We start from the raw sequence: 21,217 nt of genomic DNA, 5'->3' as shown, positions 1-21,217 counted from the left end.
GGTCTTCAAGGGCAGCCCTGCATAGTATGTATCGCAGGAATAAAAATGAAAGGTTATCAGAGCATGGATTACTGAGGCCAAGCTATTCCTGTAGCTTCGTCATAGTGCCTTATTCAGTTGCTACATTTTACCTCCACCTTGCCCCCAGCTGAGTTCAAGCTGGCATAAATGAGATGTTCTCATTTCATCCTTTAATGTAAGGCTGAGAGGTGGTGAAATCCAACAAGTGCCCTTGCATTGAAAGAAGAGCTTTGGATCAAGGCATCAGCTAATGAAAAGGGTGAGGGGATCTCTGTTGATTCCACTGTCTTCATGTAGACTTGCATACCACTTTCCCCCCTGTTCTGGAGGGTCGCCCAACAATCTGGAACAGGTGATCAGAGAACACCTTCGCCTGCAGGTAGCAGGGGGTGGGGAATTGCCTGCAGGTAGCAGGGGGTGGGGAATTGCCTGCAGGTAGCAGGGGGTGGGGAATTGCCTGCAGGTAGCAGGGGGTGGGGAATTGCCTGCAGGTAGCAGGGGGTGGGGAATTGCTTGCAGGTAGCAGGGGGTGGGGAATTGCCTGCAGGTAGCAGGGGGTGGGGAATTGCCTGCAGGTAGCAGGGGGTGGGGAATTGCCTGCAGGTAGCAGGGGGTGGGGAATTGCCTGCAGGTAGCAGGGGGTGGGGAATTGCCTGGAATAGTCAGAATCCAAGTGACAGGGATAGGATGGGGAAACCTCAACACTGAACCAACGTACAGAAATAATGTACCTGGTTCAGGAGCATGGGTTCAGTTCCTAGAGGCTGGCTATAAGATGGGCTGGATGCAGATTACTCAGAACCCAAGGCAAAATCCTAACACATAGGTATTATATGCTACATGACTGGGTTCTAGCATGTGAGTATGAGACAGTGGCTAAGAATGTGATCAAATCCTACCTGAGTCACAAATTTACCACATACCCTTAGACAAGCCACTATTCTGTCAGGTCAGCTTACCTTCTAAAACAGGGGTATAAAACTGGCCTATCTTCCAAGGCCACCAAAGGATTACTGAGATTACATTAAGCTCCTTTGAACACATTTTTTAAATAAAAAAGATATACTTGAAATATACATTTGAAAGGTAATGCAAAGTATTATCATATGCTGCCTCAACAGTCTTCATTATAGCTGCTACATTATGTCTCAGGAAAAGGCCTGGCAAATGTTAATTCCTAAGAATTATCCTGCAATGCTCTGCTCTCTCACTAGGGCTCTCTAGATGATCCTTCTGCCTTTAGCGGACACTGATAGGTCAACACTACCGCAACAGCACTTTCTAAGACTATACTGCTATTAATACACATTTGCTTCACTACATCTGCCAGGCTCATTCCTGTAGAAAAGTCATTTGTTCAGTTTTAATCCCGTTTAAATACAGATATGGGAGCCTTCTACTTTAATTTTATTGTGACTGCTGGCTAGAATCTATTGAAGGGAAATTTAATGCAGTTTTAAAATTTAAGATTCCATTACACTGCTTCTTTTAGACTATCTGCTCATAATACCCCCCTCTTGCCTTCCGGGCTGTTATTGAGCCGCAGTCCCATAATTAAATGTCATTTAATATTCCATTATGACCTCTAACTTCCTGGTGATATGCAGTAAACGTTACACATGCACCTACAGCGGCATTCTTACTAGTTATTAACAGCTCTGGACAAGTCATTTTCTTTCTATTCCATTTGTTCACTCTGTGCTCCACCTAATTACTCCCTTGCTTGAATTGTTGCTGCCTTTGACTCTTCTTTTGCTCTAGAGCCATCTACTGCTGGGCAGGGAGCAAGTGTTGCTTACTTCTCAATGCAAACTCATCTGCTGGGTTAGGCAAGCTGGCCAGTATCTTGGCTGGCAGCAGCAAAGCCAGTTTACTTCCTTTAGGCATACCCAGCTGGCATGTGACAGTTAAAGTTATTTCCACTTAGGATTGTCATTTCCACTCAAAGTGTACGTTCTCAATGGGATTGTCCCAACACAGCTGACTGGCCCTTTGGAACCCTTTGTAAATGTTTAACTGACAAATGCTCCTTCTCTGTGGATAATGAAGCGGTGCAGTCCCTGAGCCAAAATAAGAGAGAGAAAGAGAGAGAGAGAGAGAGAGAGAGAGAGAGAGAGAGAGAGAGAGAGAGAAAGCAAAAGCTCAGAGAAGCGTGCAACCCAACTGAGGAAAAGCTCAGTCAGTCTCCTTATACACTCTTTGTAAACCCTTCCTCAGCCCATCTCTTAATTTTCCCAGCGGCATTATAACCCCTTAAAGTCTCTCAATAACCAGCTTATGAACAACTAGCAGCATTATTTAGGCTGAGTCCATAAAAAGGTACCCCTGCCCATACGGGCCAGTCATGACCGACTCTAGGGTTGTGCGCCCATCTCACTTAAGAGGCCGGGGGCCAGCGCTGTCTGGAGACACTTCTGGGTCACGTGGCCAGTGTGACAAAGCTGCTCTGGCGAGCCAGCACCAGCGCAGCACATGGAAACGCCGTTTACCTTCCCGCTATAAAGCGGTACCTATTTATCTACTTGCACTTAGGGGTGCTTTCGAACTGCTAGGTGGGCAGGAGCTGGGACCGAAAGACGGGAGCTCACCCCGCCGCGGGGATTCGAACCGCCGACCATGTGATCGGCAAGCCCTAGGCGCTGAGAGAAGATAGGTGGTGGCACTTTTTGTTTTGCCTCAAGCAGAGAAACAGGAGGTAACATCCCCTGGCCAGAAACCTAACAAATCAAGCAAGAGAAAGTGCACTAATAACACTGCCAGTTGATGAAATAGCTACTGTATGTTCTACTACTATTAAGAAGTAGAATTGCTGGTGAAGTCCTGGAAGGTGCTGCGTGCTCAAGATTTCTTGAAGCCTGAGGTCAAGGCGCTTCCTTAGCCATTCATGTGAATCATCTGAACTGTGGAGGCTGTGGAAACCTTTGTAGCAAACCTTTGCTAGCCTGGCAAGGATTGTCCTAGATTGTTCATGTCTGCCTGTCAAAAGATTCATGCAGCCAGCAGTGACCTCTCATGGCAGTACAATCAGAGTCTTTGACAGTCAGAATCTATGAAGACATGCATGCTTTCCTGGCTGCCAAAGGCTTTCACTACTGTCTGAACAAACAATCTGTACTGTCTGCACAAATGGTAGCCACCAACAGGAAGAAACTATGGAGGCTTGCAAGGCCCCTCAGTACATGGTTGTGAATATTTCCCGTGTCCAGGAAAGTCCTCTTCTTTTTGGATATCAGAGGGTGGAAGCAGTAATGGATTAAAATTTGGCATGGCAGGGAAGTCAGCCATTACATTTTAAAAATATATTTTGCATGAAAATGGCTTATTTTTGAGCCACAAGATAGCTTTGCCCAGCTCCACTTACCGACAGTAGCAGACCAAATGATCCCAGCAACAGAAATGTACAATCCATCAACTATCATTTGAGTGTTAACATTAATATAATAATAATAATAATAATAATAATAATTTTTATTTATATCCCGCCCTCCCCAGCCAAAGCCGGGCTCAGGGCGGCTAACAACAATCAAATAAACAATCAAATAATAACACATTCTAAAAATATTTCATTATAAAAATTAGTTAAAATCAAATTGATGGCAACCGATTAAACAAAATTCTGTGCAGGTTGCCAGAGGAGGGAGTCAGGCTGCGCCCTGACCAAAAGTCTGGCGGAACAACTCTGTCTTGCAGGCCCTGCGGAAAGATGTCAGGTCCCGCAGGGCCCTAGTCTCTTGTGACAGAGCATTCCACCAGTTTGGAGCCGCAGCCGAGAAGGCCCTGGCTCTAGTTGAGGCCAGCCTAACCTCTCTGAGGCCTGGGACCTTGAGGATGTTATTATTTGCAGACCGTAGGTTTCTCTGTGGGGCATACCAGGAGAGGCGGTCCCGTAGGTACGAGGGTCCTAGGCCGAATGCTAGCACATGGCATGTCCCCAGACTTAAGAAATATTATTTACACAATAAAGATAAGCTCACTCAAACTGAACTTATATAAGCATGTGCCCAAGAGATCAGAAGCAACCAGCAATTACCATCATTTTTAAATAGCTGCCTTTCTCTTTCTCTGTCTCTCTCTCTTTTTAAAAAAGCCACTATAGGGAAGGCTGCTACTTATCTAATTAACACTGTAGCTCTTAAGATATCCAGTTGGTGTGTAGTAAATCCTGCTCAGCCTCTTGTTGATTTGAGCAAAGTACATACCCGTGGTTTTTTATCACTGGGACCAAGAAATCCTTTTATAATGTTTAAGAATTACTGTAATCAGTCCTTTTTTTCTGGGGGTACTCAAGGGTACACAGTACCAGCACTTTCACACACACCCCACCTCCACAAATGTTAAAAGTGTGGCACTTATTATAACAACTTTATGGTGAGTTCCAGAACCATTTTTCTATTAAAAAAAGAAAAGAAAGAGCACTGACTATAATTCACATCATTAGGTCCCGTTTTTTAAAAGCCAATTTAGGTTTGTACTTCACATGCATTGAAGCTGGCCTTGGAATTCTAGGCTGCATCACTGAAAGCAACTCAATTTTAATCTATTTCTATTTCACACAGCACTTCATGGTGGATCCAAACATCATTTAACACCCATTTAGCAACTTTCCACATGGAAAAGTCAACCAGTTTTGCTAAGATCCCACAACAGGGAAGCAGTGATGCTGGGTTTCATGTAACCAGATGTGACAAATAATTGCATTTCATCATGCAATTAGAGCCATCACCCAGCAGTTTTTAAGCGGCCACTGCTGACTTTACAGTCACTTGAATTCACCCTTGGCCATCTCACAGGTAACACAGATGTGTGAGTAAGCAAAAATACCCAGGTCAAAATTTACAAGTGGTACAGCCAAGATTTAGTGCACAAATATTAAAACCCAGAAGTGAGCTTTGCATTAAAAAAGAGACTCCTAGTGTTTCTGAGCCATTGCATCATTTCCTCAAAATAGTTATTTGCTTCTTTATGTTACGATTTAATGCTTAAGATTCTCACTCTCTTTTAATTTGAGAAAAGTTTGTAAGCTATATACTGCCTAAATTTATATACTGCTTGATTGTAAAAAACACCCTCAAAAAACACAAGGTGGTTTACAAAAGGAATGCAATTATCAGTAGAAACAACTATTTTAAAATTCAAATAAAATTAAAATCAGTGATAAGCTAAAAACAGATTAAAACACATGCAAACATTCTACATATCTGGAAAATGTTTTTAGCAAGAACTGGGAAAAATACAATGAATGTGCCTGTCTGATGTCAATAGGCAGGGCATTCCACACTAAAAGACTGATTTATTCCAAATGTGGAATGAATATTATGCAGCACCTGTAACCGTGCCAGTTCTGCTGATTGAGTAGACCTATATGGGGCAAGGCGATCTAAATATTATTTATTTAGATCATTTTCTATCCTATTCCTTCTCAAGGTCCTTTAGCAAGTATCAGCAGCTAAAAAGAAAAAGAGGAGTATATTGACAAAATACCCAATTACATTTTATCAGATGCCTGTTCAACCCTAGTTGTTGAACGCCAACCTGAAAAGAATTTTTTACAGTTCTTCTGAAAGCATTCAGCCCTGGAATTTCACAGACCTCTAGGGAAAGAGTTTTCCGTCTTGCTCTTCAAACTGAGCACACGAATAATACCGTCAGAAAGCTGTTCTTGGTTAATTGCACGATGGTACAAAAGGAGAGGAAGTGGTCTAAGGTATGTAGCGATGAATGAAGTACTCATTAATGCATGATTTTACCATACAGATGCTTCTGAATTTACCCCCTGGTTAATCAGGTAGCAGCAGTGGTTAGGGATAATTTGTGACGTGCTCTGGCTCAAATGAAATCTTCTTTTTTTGCCTATTGGTTAGAAAACTTTGTTCTTTATAGAAAAAGGTGTTTTGGACAATGAATAGCTAAATTGAATTGGGGGAGGGGAGGAAAATGGCATGCAACTGGAAACAAATTTCACATTTTAAACATTTTTGTGTGTTTAGTCCCCCCCCCCCCCCGGCAATGGACATATAGGTGTAAACAATTATTAATAATTACTTTTCATTGAAACTTTTGATAACTTGCATTCATGCCATATATTTTCATGTGTATATTTTTCTTGATGCTTTATCACAGTGGTGGTTAGATGTTTTATCAGCAGATGATTTTCTGGCTGTTTAGCAGGTTTTTTTATTATAATTTCACAACTCCCCTGAAAAAGAACGTAAATTTGAAACATACTCTGATTTCAATATGGCTTTTGTAACATTGGTTGCAAAAATAAAAACATTATCTGCACTGCCTATAGCCTTTATTGTCTAAATGAGAAGTTTCTTTGAAATGTATTATTATTATTATTATTATTATTATTATTATTATTATTATTTATTTATTTGTTTACCATATGAAAAATAATAAATCCCTCTCCAGCAACGTCCTTGGGAAGAAATGTTCTGCTAACTTTTCATAAAAATCAAGAAATCAAGGGTGAGATGCAAAAGAGAAGGAAGTATGCACCTCCAAGACCTGTGAATTTTGCCACTCTGAGATCTTGTATTGTACAAGTGCATAGTCTGGTTGTGATGATGTTAAAGTGGCCTGGAAACATCAAACCATTTATTTGTATAGGGACTTTACGAATCTTACTCCAACTGCTTTGCTATTCCCCTGATAATTGGGAGGTGTTAATCAACAACAGCAAAGCGTCACCATATTAAGTGGATTAAAATCATTTGATTTTACATTAGCAGCTTTTGTTTCCCCTGCTCCCCACTGAATATATATTAAATAGAAAATGAATAAATATTTTTCACAATCGGTATCCCAGAAGGCCAATGGAAAGAGGAACTGGCTGCAAATATATACACATTTGTTTGCCTTCAAGGCAGTCAGATGTCAGCAATATTTCCACAGAAATAGGTTTCTTTTGGGTTACCAATTCAGGGGTGAAACAGAAATAAATTTCCCTCATAGTTTTTATGGCCTTGATGGAAGAATAAATGATAAAGTGAGGAGTAAACAAATTCAGCATTTTTTTTAAAAAAAGACTTTTTTAAGGGGGAAAAATGACATTGGAAAATGAAAAGAAGCAACTCCTAGCAGTGCTTTATTTATAAAACTAAGGCTGCCATATGTCTGGAATTACCTGAACAATACCGGGATTTCAAAAGCGGAAGTGACGTCGGGGGGGGGGCATTTCTGGAAGGCATTGGTATGTCATGGCTCTCAAGTCAAGTAAACTGAACATTTTTGGGTTTTCTGGAGGTTTTTTTGGGGGGGGGGGGCTCAACAACTTTCAGATTTTCCTAAAAAGAAGCTTGGGGTGTCCTGGTTTTTACTCTTTGAAATATGGCAATCCTATGAATCTGGACTCTTAAAACTTTGCACAACAAATGGGGATTTATGCAGCTTCTGCCCTGTCCCCGCCGAAAAGTCCCCTTGTGTGGGAAATATATACTTTTTGTGCCTTCTACAATTTCCAGTTTTAATTTAAATAATATGAAGCACTCAGGAAAGACATGGGTTGTGATATAGGCGCATCAGTGGGATGGGGGAATTGGTGAAAATCAGGGATGGGCACCTTGTATGAATAAAGCTGTCGCGGGAGAAGTGACAAGTATACTTTTTCTTTTTTGTGGAACTCTTAAGTGGAAATAAACCAACTGAAGAGCACTGAAAATTTAAGACTACTACTTTTATCCACAGAAGGTGCTCTAGGGGCTTCTCCATTCATTTTCATCACTGAAGACACTATACATGTGTAATGACAGTGAAGAGACTGGGGAATCCCCTCCCTACGTGTGTGTGTGTGTGTGTGTGTGTGTGTGTGTGTGTGTGTGTGTGTGTCTGTGTGTACACTGTTTATACCTGGGCCTTGGATTAGAACCAATGGCTGATATAATTTGAACAGTAGCTGCTGTGGTAAGAATTAAAGCAAACCAGCTATGCTGTGTTTTTTAAAAAAAAAATCAAAAAGATTGCCCACTTCTTTGTGTTCAAAATAGATGGTTTATTGTAGCTTCTAAAAAAAAACCCATCGTCATTCACGTTGTTAGATTCAAAAGGAGATGTTGAGTTTCTTGAAATGTGAACATTAAACTGTCAGTTCCTCAGTGCCTTATCTGAAAATTGCAGCTAGTAAGTCCCTGCCTCTGTGGGATTTGCAAGAATAAGTTGGAGAACCATTTTCAGCACTATTCATATCATGACTTCTTCAAGCGAAACATATTCCAGGAGAGCAGTAAAACACAGCTTTCTGTTCTAGAGTGATTTATAGATGCAACTGTGAGACGTCTTTGGCCCGTGTTGTTATAGTATCTGAGTGCTTCATATTATTTAAATGCACTTGTATCTACATGATCCCTTGTATCACTGACAGCTGATATAACTGGCGGTTAAAACACTCAATCTGTATTCCAAGTGGCAATATACATTTGAGTCTGAGGCCAGAACTAGCTATTTTATTACATTTATGTCTTCTGTCAAAAGCAGCCACTTTATACCCCCCACTTTCTCTGATAATATAAACCTGATTTGGGTGCTGAATCCCCTCACTTGCAAACAAGCATGTGAAGAGAAATTAGGTGTTCTGCCAAGCCCCACCCTCTCTGGCATGTCAACTCTACACAAGTGTGAGGGCAAGGGCCTGAGGGAGGCAGCCTCTTGTACTCATGGACCTTAGCCACAAGATTAATAATCCTGATTGTTCAGGGTTCAAAATAGTGTGGGGAGCCTCATGTAGACATTTCTCCTCATGTCAAACCTGTCTTCATACTTGTGGAGGGCTCAAAACTATTGAGAGAGTGGGTTAGTCTTGGCAACACATCAACCCTTATTCTCATGTTTTGTTTTACACACAAGACTGGATCCCTGAATAGGGCTCTAGTAATTGTATGATATGACATGGTCATAATCCATCTTTCCTTAACCCTGAAAACAGCTACCAATGAAGTGGAATGGGGGTGAGGCCTCATAGTTGCCAAAACTATTCAGTTCTGGCCTTACTGCAACTCTATGGTCATCACTTGCTTGGTACATCATAATAAAGCAAGTTAAAGCGGTCAGATCCGTCAACACGTTGCAATTATTCCCTCCCTTTTTAAGGAATCCTTACGAAATCCTTGCCTGTCAGATTCCCCACCAGATTTTAGCATTCAGTTTTATAGTTTGACCATCCCACAGCCAACTATGTATAAATCAGTTGTCTTCTGAAGGTGTGTTGGAGTAAAAATGTGGAGGAGCATGGAATGAAATGATAATACAAGGTAAATGCAAAATTTAAAAGTGATTTTGAGTGTGTTAGAAATTACAAATAAATATAGACTAGCTTTAGGGTTGTTGTTTTTTAACTCCTGTGCAGTGCTATTTCCTTTTCAGAATTGTTCAACAGAACACCTGGAGTATTTTTTTGAAAGAGGGAAGTTGCACACGGCACCTATCCATGGGTGGTGGCCTCTGCCATGAAGTCAGAATTGGGTAGTAGCCAGGAGTCTAATGGGGTCATGTGTGATCTCAGAAATGGGTCAGTGTGTTATTACAACGGCTTGTCAATCCTGAGGAGTACTCATCTTCAGCACTTTAAAAAAGAGATATTATACAGTACAGTATAATCAATATTTCTTTTTGTCTTACATCTTTAGTCGCAGGGTTTTACACCTCGACTCTTCAACCAGATTTCCTTCCTGGTCTAGCAATTCGAGCAAGCCTCTGCTAGTGATTATTCGAACTCAAATGAGCAAACGGCAAAGAATTAACTACATACTCAGCTTCACTTCGCTTAAATGACTCCATTACATGCAGACTTCAGGGCCAAAGTTCAGGCCCCCACAGTCCCTGTACTTGGGTGGGTAACTGAGCAAAAACACGCTACGCTCTCCACTCCCCAGATGACACTATAAAGTGAGGAGCAGTTGATTGTGGGCGGAGGAGGAAACTGCACTGTGCCTTATGAAGCAAATCACTGTGCAACCCAGGTTCCAGTAGCTCATCAACCTCCAGCTGCAAATGGCAGGCTGCTGGAAGTTCAGCCAGTAAAGTGATACACAGCACTAGCCACTTGGTTGGTCAAAAAGGTTTTTTAAGAAAACACAAGCGGAGTAGCAGCAGCAGATAAGAACGGCCCTGCTGACCAAAAGGTTTAAAATGTGAGGCAGCAGAAAGGGGGACACCATCATAGAAGTGGAGGTAGGAGAAAGCAGTGGGCCAGGGAAAAATGACCAGAGCAGTGTAGGCCCTTTTGCAGAGGACCCCTGGCTCGGTGCAGTCTCAAACCTTGAAGTGCCTCTGGTTTACACCCATACCCACACCCACCCACCCACCTCTGTCCAGCCTTTCCCCCCTCTTTTCACGGACTGGCTTTCTAGCTACCACAGGAGCCTGTAATAATAGAAGTCTCCTGCAGGAGCACTTGGCCTTTCTCCCATTAAAATATGTACCACCACACATCAGCTTATTGATTCAAGGAAATAAATCTCTGCAGGAGCAAATATTGACTTTTGTTATGAAAATGGAAGTGAATAACTAACTGAACATTGATTTTGGAAAGGAATGAAAAAGGGCAGGTTTTTAATTTCTCCCCCCTTCCTAAGTGTTCTTTTAAAAAGGATAACATTTCAGTCGGGAAAAGAATAGCTTAGAAAGTAGTCAACTAAAGATGACAAATCTCTGCTTACACAGAAAAGGATGTTGTTGCCAAATGACTTAAAGGTTGGGTTCTGCATGGGGCGTATTGCAAATCTTCTGTTCCCTGACAATGACTGTGCTGTTGCTTTATTTCTGTTAAGTATTATACATCATAAATACAGTGCTTCTTGGCCAAGCTAACCGTGGAGCCTCGATACGTCTTGGGATTTGCAGGGACCTGGTAGAAGGCACAAGGGGATTTCCAGGAGATCAACCCACACTTGACTGTGAGGGCTGTTTAATATATAACATGGCTGTGACAAAACTCATGGTTGTCACCAACTTCAGGGAACCAAACCTAATTCAGTCTCACTAGAGAGTACTATGACGTATGATCTGTACTATGATGGCTGGTGCCCATTGGATCTGTAAAGCTGAAGACAGGGAAACCAAGTAGTAGGTGGAGCCAGAGCCAGTGGCAGGCACAGACACCCCATGACTGGTTTTAAGAAAGAAAGAAAGCTGCTTGAGGGTACATGAAGGTTAATAGGGCAGTGGCCATTCACCCTAATGAGCCGGCTTCTTCTGTATCTGTATAAGACATGCATCTTTCCAACACATGCTTATGTACACAGTGGTACCTCTGGTTACGAACGCTTCTGGTTATGCACGCTTCGGGTTACGAGCTCCGCTAACCCGGAAGTAGTTGCTCCTGGTTGCAAACTTTGCCCCAGGATGCGAGCGGAAGTTGCGCGCCAGAGGCACCATTAGCAAAAGCATGCCTCAGGATAAGAACGGTTTCAGCTTAAGAACGGACCTCCGGAACGAATTATGATCGTAACCAGAGGTACCACTGTATACAGAAAACATTTTACAATGGCATCTTGAGTTTGGAACACTTAGAACTAATTCAAATTTTTGGTTGTTAAAATTAATAAATAATAAAGAGCATGAATTTGCCAAGTGCTGTACACACTGACAGTCCCTCCCCACAGGATGACAATTTAGAAGATACGTTGCAAAAAGGGAGGTGGGAGGTGGGAGCAGCAAACAAGCCCAAATTATCAAAGCTACATGGCAGTTCTTAAAAATGATCAGCTTGGATGGAAACAGTTCAGGGAGGGAAAGAGCCAAATGATAGCTGATTGCTGAAAGAATCCAGCAAGGTTGGGGCACGGATCCATCTTGCCTTCTGCAGGAACAGAATTGATTTCATCACTAGATAATCCTTATGCAAAATGCCTCCACTAAAATGCATTCTCTACTGATGTGAGTGATATGAAAGCTCTGACCTGGTGTCATCATTTGAAACCATAAATAGGAAAACATCCTTAGACAGAAAGAAAAACCTCCTCTGAAATACTGCAGGAAGAGTAAAAGTTCACAGATATGAAATATCAAAGAAAACAAGCTACTGAAAGTCTAGCCTTTTGTTCTTCTTCTTTTAAATTAAACCTTACTGGGTTTTAGAGCAGTTATTTTGGAGCCCTGTTCACTTTCTCTGTAGTGAACTACAGAGAAATCAGTCCGCAAAGACACTTGTGTAAACTTTACAAAATAATTGTTAAAAAAAGAAGTAGCTGCAAAGAAATTATCTAGCACTTGCATTCCTGTGCTGTGCTACAGCCTCTGTAAATTATCCATTAAGGACATTAGCAGACCACAAGAAGTACTTCAGCAGAATTGGATTGTGTATGATTGAAGGAGGAGTCCAAAATTATCAATCTCTACCACCTTGAAAAGTCAAGAGGGGGAAAAACAAAGCTGTTTTCCCTGTGTGCCTGGCCTTGAGGAACCCCCACCAAACTCAATATTCTCAATTTGAACTTTGGTTCCACCTCATTAAATTTTATACCATGGCACTTTAGCTGTTAACTACCACTGGCTGAAATAAGGGTTCCATCCATCAATCATCGTCTCGAGGGCTAAAAGACCCTCTCTCAATCTTCAGCAGTTTTTGAACAATCAGACATTTTACCCAGCGGAAGGATTGAGCATGTGGAATTTCACCCATCTGTTTAGCAGCATTCTTTGATATTAAGCACACAGACATCCTGGCAGGGATCTCATTGGTTGATAATGACCCACATAATTCCCTCTCCCAAGTTTGTGGTATTCACACACAAACACACACAGCAGCCATGGGGGGAATAGCATCTCATGTGTGGAAGGCTTTATTTGAAGGAATAAATGGCATCTCATGTGTGGAAGGCTTTATTTGAAGGAATAAATGGTTTTGTTTATTTAGAAATTGCTTCAAGGATTCCCTCATTCATTAATAAAGATGCAGTAGATGCATTGCTTAGCACTGATGGTGTGGGCAGGGGGAAGCTGGGTGCACACTAAAAGGGTCAGGACCTTATTCATTTATTCATTCTACAGTATCTTAGTCAAGAAGCAGACCCATAAAGTAAATATCAGCCAGTCAAAACATTCTTTAAAAAGTAAGTCAGCCATGTTTCATTTTTTCAATATATCAATTAAAACAATCCGTTTTCTCCCTCTCTCTTCCCGTCCTCAGATAGTAACGAGCCTTTCACAGGAGTCCAATCCATCCACCCACCCATCTATCCAAATGTTCTCTCTGGGTTCATAAACTTAACACTTGACTCCCCAGGCCGAAGAAATCATTTCCAGGTGCCCCCTGCCCACTATTATTTGTGTGAGGAGGTGTTGGCTCTGCAGCACAACTAGGAATCATGCTTTCTGAGGCACAGCCCATAGACAGGGAGTTGCATCTTGGGAGCAGCATTATTCCTCCTAAAGAACCTCATGAAAAGTAGGAGAGAAGTGAATTCACTGCAACTTGTTCTTTGCGTTTCTTGCTACTGAAGGGGTAAGCTGTGATGCCCAGTTCCTTCTCTCAGCCTATAAGGCTGCAGTTATGAGACCTGCTCTAGTTCAGCTCCTATCTCTGGTAGCAAAATGCTATGCATCTAATATGCATTTAATATAAAGTCTTGGGGAAGGAAAGTGTACCTGCTAGAGTACTTCCTCGCAACCTTTTTTTTGTTCCTTTTAAATAAGTCCTGCCCTTTTAAACAACTCTTTGCAAAGTTTACCTGAGTGGGTTTGGGGTTTTTTTACTGGCCTCAGTAAAACTTCTAGTTACATGATCAACAAACAAAGTTGTTACTACCCTATAAGGTAGTAAAAGAATAGCTAAAAACTAAAATTAGAGGGCTTAATAGAAGGCGTATAAGCAGCTGCTCAGTCAGGATGGGGAGCATCCACAATCTTGATCAGGGTTATCTGAGCTCTAAAATGAACGCCTGGAGGCCTTTTACCTCTCTCTCGAAACTTAAGTTAGCAGGGCCAATGAATAAGGCACTGAATTATGTGGTAGAAGACAGGGGTTTTTTGGGTGGAGAGTGAGATTCCCCCCATCCTGAAGAGTTATCTGAGAAAGTCTGTACATGTTGAGCCAATTCTGCATCAAGCCATGGAAGGTCCACTGATTAATAAGGACAACCTGAAAAGCAGGTGGTCTCTTTCAGCAGCAGGATCAGCTGCACTAACAGCAGGAAGTGAAGCTCCAGAGTTTCTCAGGTGTCGTATTTCCCTTCTTTGAATCTTGGCCTTTTGAGTTTGAAATGAACTGTGTGTCTCAAGTTGAGACTGAAGAGAGAGAGAAAAAGTAGTATATCATGGGAGAGTAACATGAACCAAACCACATTTATTTAAGCAACAAATTAGGAGAAATGAGTGGAATTTGTTAGCTTACTGCAGGGATGGGGAACCTATGGCCCTCCAGATGTTGCTGGATGATAACTCCCATCATCCCTGACCACTGCATATTTTGGCTGGGGCTGATGGAAGTTGGAGCCCATCAACATCTGGAGGGCCACAGGTTATCCACCCCTGGCTCACTGCCTTCGCTTTAGATGACAGATTAATTTATTCAGTTGTTTTGTCACTGCTTTAAAGCACAAGCCCAGCATTTCACCATTTTAAAACCTGGATAAAAGTTGTTAGCAGAAAAGGATGGCTGTGATGTTCTACATAACACCTTAGAAACAATCCAAAATGGGATTACCTTTCGATCTTCTTTAAATAGTTCTGCAGCTGTTGTGAAATGGGGGATGGAGTTTTTACAGTGTGGGCACCCTGCAGATTAAGAGAAAAACAACATTAATCATCAAATTAGTTTAGATGTTCTTAGATATTCAGTCTAGCTGCACATGGTGGCAAATGAGGCTTTGGGAGTGTGCAAATCTGATTCCACTTGAGTGGGCATCACCACTGGGTCATGTGTTCATACACACGTTTTCTTACAGTGGGGTGGAAGGATCACGGATAACAGCCCACACATTGCATATTTTCATGGTCTCAGCTTGCACATACCTGGAACTGTGGTCTCCACCCCACTACATGAAGGATATTACCATTCAGCTAAATGTATGAAGCTGGCCCAAAACACAAAGCCACCAAGTGTGCAATTTCACATCATTTTAATTCACTGAAATATCCCAGGGTTATTTCACCAGCATTGCCTAGTAGTACCAACCTATGAACTGTACATTACATTTGTTATAGAAGATGTGAGGGGTAAAGTGAGAAGTTTGGGAAATCTGGCATGTTTCCCCTTGGTGCTTGGGAAAGATGGCGATGCCCGTGCAATCTTCCTACCCACATTGCAATATCTTCTAGACTGGAGATGATTGCATTGTCCTATTGTACTTGCCCCATGTGCTGGAGTTTATGACCATCTGTTCCTAGCTTCTCTACAATCACCAACCTTTTGTTTTTATCACAGCTATCTTGAATTTGGACAGTCAATCATATCACAGAACCAAAGGACACCACACAAGTACGTCAGATTCTATTTACAAAAATAAATAGAAACCTAAGGCTGGAAAAAAAGAGGAAACCACAGCCATTGCTTTTGAGTGAGAGAAATGTGAATTGAAAACCAAATAATTCTTCTTTAAAGGAGGGCTGTGCCCTCTTCTTCACTCTCCTAATTCAAAGGCTTTGCATCACATTTATTCTAAGCAACTTTCACATAAGTAGACTACAGCAGTTGTCCCTCTTGCCAGTGCTTCTCCTTCCTTGACTAGGTTCCCTACAGCTTTCACTGCTACAGCTTCTCCTCCTTTGCTGCTCTAAAATCTCCCTGTTTCTATCAGCTAGACCTACACAAGTGTCATTGCATCCTTCTCCTGGCAGCCCTTGATCTCTGTGTACAGAAGGTGAAACATCTGGTACATAAGGTACATAAACACTACTTCTATTACATTTTGCTTCTATACACACTCTAAAACTGGCTCAGGAGCCAAACATCAATTAAGACCCACCTCTCTATAATGAAAGAACTTGCTGCCCAACTGAGTGCCTCCCCAGCTTAACAGCAGCGGATTGTGAAATGTTGCTTTTACTGTTGTTAGCTGTGTCACATGCACATATAGGTGGCACTCTTCCCCTCTCGGTCAGCACAGAACAAAACAGGCCTGATCAGACAGAAACTGAACAGTAGACTATGTTTATGGAGACTAGTTTTACCTATTCGCAAATGGACAATGAGTGGCACAAAAAAGGCTTCTCGTCTTTTCAGAGAATGAGAAAGCCCTTCTCTTTGAACAGTAATTGTGCACTGAGGTACACCCAGTAAGAGGCAGCACTATTTCAATTACTTCATTTCACTCTCCTTAATGGTTCTGCTAGGGCATTAATATACTAAAGAAGGTGAAACAAGCGTGAATTGACAGAACTCCTCTCAGAAGTCACATAATAAAGGAAAATGACAGCTGAAGCGAGTCTTTATCAATGCTTAGGCATTGGAACCTAAACAGCAAAACCCCTGAATTCTTGAGCAGTAGGGCTGGGAAGCAGGCTAGACTGCCAGGAAGCTGCTTCACAGATTAGCCAAAGGGAAAAAGGCTCTTTTGCACATTAAAATATATAGCAGAAAATTTGATGCTCAACTGACAGAGCTATTCTATGAGCTCTGGTATGTAGACTTGAGGTGGTAGAATTTGATACTTTATCACTTGCAGCCTGAAGTGAAGGATTGTGTTCCTGAATGCTCTTCCATGTAAAACACTCACGTCAGAGGAACCAGGGAGCATTCAAAAATACCAAAATTTTACCACCTCTAGATTTTCAGGACATATACCATTTGATCTGAAAAGGGATGTTTTCCTTGTTTGTATGAGGTGACATGCCACAAATTAAATTTATAGGCTCCTAGGCACAAAGGCTTAACCATAAGCTAGCTTTCATATGGCGAGAGGAACTATTACGCTATTTCAGGCTACTAAATAATGCTTCAGAAATACTCATTTATAAATAAATAGGTTTTAACTGTTTAGACCTCATGGTGTATTATGAAGCAAAGCAAATTACAACCATACTCACTAGAAGAATAACATTTAAAGAAGCAACATGCACATTATAATGCACAAAAATTCAACTGCTAGGTGTTTTGCTATTGTGAGATTTTCTGAACATCTTACTGAAAATCCAATCTGAAAATCCAATATCAGTCAATGTGTAGAATTGCTTGATGATCCTACCATGTTTACCTGCTATGTTTTTCATGCTGTGCAATATTCTGACTCATCACAGTCATCTCCAAAAGATGACATTGATTCAAAATAACTATGAACAGAAGTTCAGACAACAGTAATTTGTTTCTGTTTTCCTAGTGACAAACATTTTGCAGGAGCTGTCTCTATAATGTAGAATGAATGACTAAGGCTGGTGACAGACAATAGATTCTAGGAAAGACAAAGGAAGGATGCTAGATGCATTACTGTACTTGGTATATACATGTACTTAAGCTGAGCCCGGCTTCGGCTGGGGAGGGCAGGATATAAATAAATTAATTATTATTAATTATTATTATTATCCCACAGAACAACTATTGCAGATTTTTGAGACTGAAGCATGTTTACCAGAGCAAAGAATAAATATACATACTTACACCACGCCACCTTCAACTTCTTGAAGTGGAGAAAAAAAACATGTCTCCAGCCACAGTTTCATACACAACAGTCATCTTTTAACAGCCACTTCTGCAATGCTACACCCTTTTCTTCCCCTCATATGTTAAAATTGTACTAATTTACTCAAGTGCAACAGGATCTATCTTTACAATAAGTATACCTTTAGCCAAAGGTATTTTTCCCACTTTACCACATCATCCAAATGTGAAGTCAAAATGTCAACATATGAGTTTTTATGTACCACACAACTTCTACGCCCAATGGGGCGTTTTTACTGGGCTTTCAACCTCTCTCCAAACAGAACAGATGTGAATCCTATGTTGAATTCTCAAGGAATTAAGAAGTCATCAGAAAAGAAAGATATGGGAAGAAGCTCATTGAATGGAACAGTAGAACTTCATCTGTTACAACTTACAAGGGTTGCCAAGTGCAGGAAACTGGATAAAACCCAATTCAGTCTTTAATTCTATTTAAAAAACAGGCAGGCTGAAAAAAGCATTAGGGATTAAATTTTCACCACCCTCATTTTCTCCACACCCACGTCACACCCACTATCACATTTTTAATCTATTACTATATTTGCAAAGATTTTAATTTTCAAAAGAGAAATGCTCTGTAACAAGAGTGGACAGGCCATGCTTGTGGGACCTACCTTGGGGGGTGGGGGTGGGGGGAAGAAGCTTGAACCCTGAGATTCACCAATCAGAGCGAGGTGCAAAATACCATACAACCACTTGGCTAAGCACATGCTCAGCCCAGGAATTTGTGATCAGTTTCAGAACAAGCTCATAAATCCTTCCACAAAAAAATCTACTCTTGGTTTTCCCCCAAGCCTTTCTTTCAGCATCCAGAGTGGAAGAGAAGAAGCCCTTTTGTGTTGCTACTGATAGGCAGGGAGTTGAAAGCCCTTGTCAATCCATTACAAATCACTCAAGAGATCTACTAATAAACTCCATTCCAGCTTCTACTCTACAAGTAATGTGCCCAAGTATAGGGATGTCTTTAAAGATAGCTTGGAAGACTTCAGAACATGTATAATGCAGCTGTCCAGTTGCTTGTGGGATCAGGCAATCAGAGCCACCCTTTTTTGTTTAATTTAACATTTATATATCTCTTTTTTGTAGTAAATATAAACAGTTTACAAGAAATATTAAAATTATCATTAAAAACTGTTAAAATTAATAATTAAAATTAACAGTACAAGAAATGAAAACATGTAAAAAACTACATTTTTGGACAGAATTATAGACCACGTATGATGGAAAAATCTTAAATATAAACAAGGGAACATCTGGAGTGCCCATTTGGCTTGATATAAACATTGACATAAAGGAGGCCTGGATATTATGAAGACTTTCATGTAAGTTTCAAGGGCAGGGCCCTGTGTGGTACACTAGCAATGTTCATGGCTGGTTTGCAGTAAGCACTAGACAACTGGATTTGATATAGCCAAGAGAGGCTCCCCTCATTAAAATGACAGGTTTAAAATTTACATGGAAGATGATTAATTATAGGCTGAAGGACGAATTTAAGAAGTACAAATCTGGAGTAGGGGCTGTTTAAGATCAGTATATAAAAGCACAGATGGTTTGCATATTTTAAGAAGGCCAACCAAAAACGTCAAAAAGGAAGAGTACCGTACAAGGGTTTAAAAGGAGGCAAAAGGAAGTGCCTTTTGAAACCAAGAATACTCTCTGAACAGGAAGCAGATGGGAGTAAAAGAAACCTATGTTGTGCAAATTGCTAAGGAAAAAAAATAGATGGGGGAGAATAAATAAGGAGGACCATACTTCAAAAGATTAGTCTGCATACCAACAGGTTGCATACCCTACTTACAGTGAGAAGATGGCATTCCACAGCTGAGATCCCTTTTTTCCTGCTATAGTACAGCCCACGCACATGGCAATTTTGTGGCTGCAGACAAATTGAACTACAGTAAATGTATTTTTTCAAATAACAAGTCTACCCAAACAATGTTGTGAAGTCATCTCATTGAACAATGCAGATGAGGCTTGCTTCTGCAAATGGACAGGGCCATGCTTTTGTTATCGTTCCCAAGTAGCAAAAGAATCACTGTTTGGTATGGCAGGAGAGCTATAGCCAGCTGCCTCCCTAAACTCACCCCTCACACAACTCTAATTTATCTTGCCACAGTGTATCCCCACCACCACCACCACCAAGGTTTATTGCTGCATTCTAGAACACTGATGCACAAATATTACTCTGAAGCTTAGGACATGTTTGCATTTACTCTCTTGAAACAGTAATGTCAGCAGCAAAACACTTAATTTCCATACTGTCTGCACCACCACTGTAGGAGCGAAGTGCAGCTGTCCCTAACCTATAAAAGGATTTCTCACAAAGCTGCTTCCAGTCAGGTACAAACTCTACAAGAATGGAGGCAGATCCAGCAGCAATCCAGAGGTAAACTTCCTCTGTGAACACACTCACAGCTCCATGTTTCCCACGTAGCTTTTAAAATTAAATTTTTAACACCACTCTGTGTAGGAGTCACTTCCATGAACCATCCAACATGAATTCCAAAGGTAGATTGAGACACATTGATTCTAAGAACATAACAAGAACGCTGCTGGATCGGATCAAAGGCTCAGCTACTCCAGCATTTTGTTCTCTCAGTTCCTAACCAGATACCCTTGGGAAGTCATGGCCAACTGCAGGGCATTATCATCAGTCATCTGTATATGCCTTCCTAGTGACTTACATAAATGAGGTTGTACTTGATGTTATATTAAAATGTTACAGAAATTTTCTTCTGAAAAAAAGAAGAAGGGTTTTTTCCTGGAAAAAGCCAAGCATGAGCATCAAAGAAAAGTCTCACTAATTCAGAGACAGTAAATCATTAAGCATCTACCTGCTAGTCTAAGTGTTTACAAGAACTAATAGGTGCTTGAGTCAAAGAGCATTCATTTCACTGATTTTGTAATATATATGTGGCAGACATGTACTTTGCTGGTAGACATTAAAAAATATTATGTACATTAGACATGTCTACCAGTAATATCTGCCACGTCTGCCACAAGAGGACAAGAATATCACAGCAAACAATAAATATATATTTGAAGGTTGAGAATCTACAACCTAGGAGATGCACTATTAAGGCTCTCTATATTCTATATTAATCAACCTCAAATATTTAAATAGAAAAAATCATTATTTTCATCAAAAAATATACATAAATAATAAAAAAGAGCTTGCCAATTTTATGATTCTGGTTCCATAAAGCTGGAAGAGTTTTGGTGTTTGTTTTTTTTAAAAGGAAGTTCCCCATTTTAAATATATTTATTTTGTAATGATTGGACTTTGCAGTATTGGTGCATTTTCCAAAATCCCATTTGAATATTCTCCTGAGTCAAGCATGATTAGGGGGGAAAAAACACTTCCCTGTACTCTATGGAGGAGGGACCTAAAAATCGTGTGGGACAGCATTCTGCCACCCAGCTTTGCTGCCAGTCTCCGTTGCCCCTAGAGGAGGAGACACACTGGTGACAAAGCTCTGTGGAACACCTCCCCTCTTGCCAAGTCAGCGAAAGGGGATGTGCTTTGCTGCTGCTGAGGAAGGGTGTTTCAGGATGGAAGCCCACCCCCACCCCCAGCAGCCCAGCAGAGCCTCATGCTCCCTCCAT

General features: G+C 41.0%; 1 protein-coding gene across 4 annotated transcripts in view; it reads right to left on the bottom strand.

The window, feature by feature from the left end:
• PDIA5 (protein disulfide isomerase family A member 5) overlaps positions 1 to 21,217 on the bottom strand; it is a 163,206-nt gene that overhangs the window by 6,009 nt on the left and 135,980 nt on the right. For 2 of the 4 annotated variants that reach the window (XM_083490362.1, XM_083490364.1), the window contains exon 15: positions 14,663 to 14,733. The exons of the other annotated variants lie outside the window; for them this stretch is intronic. In XM_083490362.1, coding sequence (XP_083346488.1) covers positions 14,663 to 14,733 — 71 coding nt within the window. The remainder of the gene's footprint in view (positions 1 to 14,662; positions 14,734 to 21,217) is intronic. 4 annotated transcript variants of the gene reach the window in all.

Source organism: Podarcis liolepis, assembly GCF_965112155.1.
Source record: "Podarcis liolepis genome assembly, chromosome: 1".
Lineage (NCBI taxonomy): Eukaryota > Metazoa > Chordata > Lepidosauria > Squamata > Lacertidae > Podarcis > Podarcis liolepis.
This window is presented reverse-complemented; position numbering and strand designations above follow the sequence as displayed.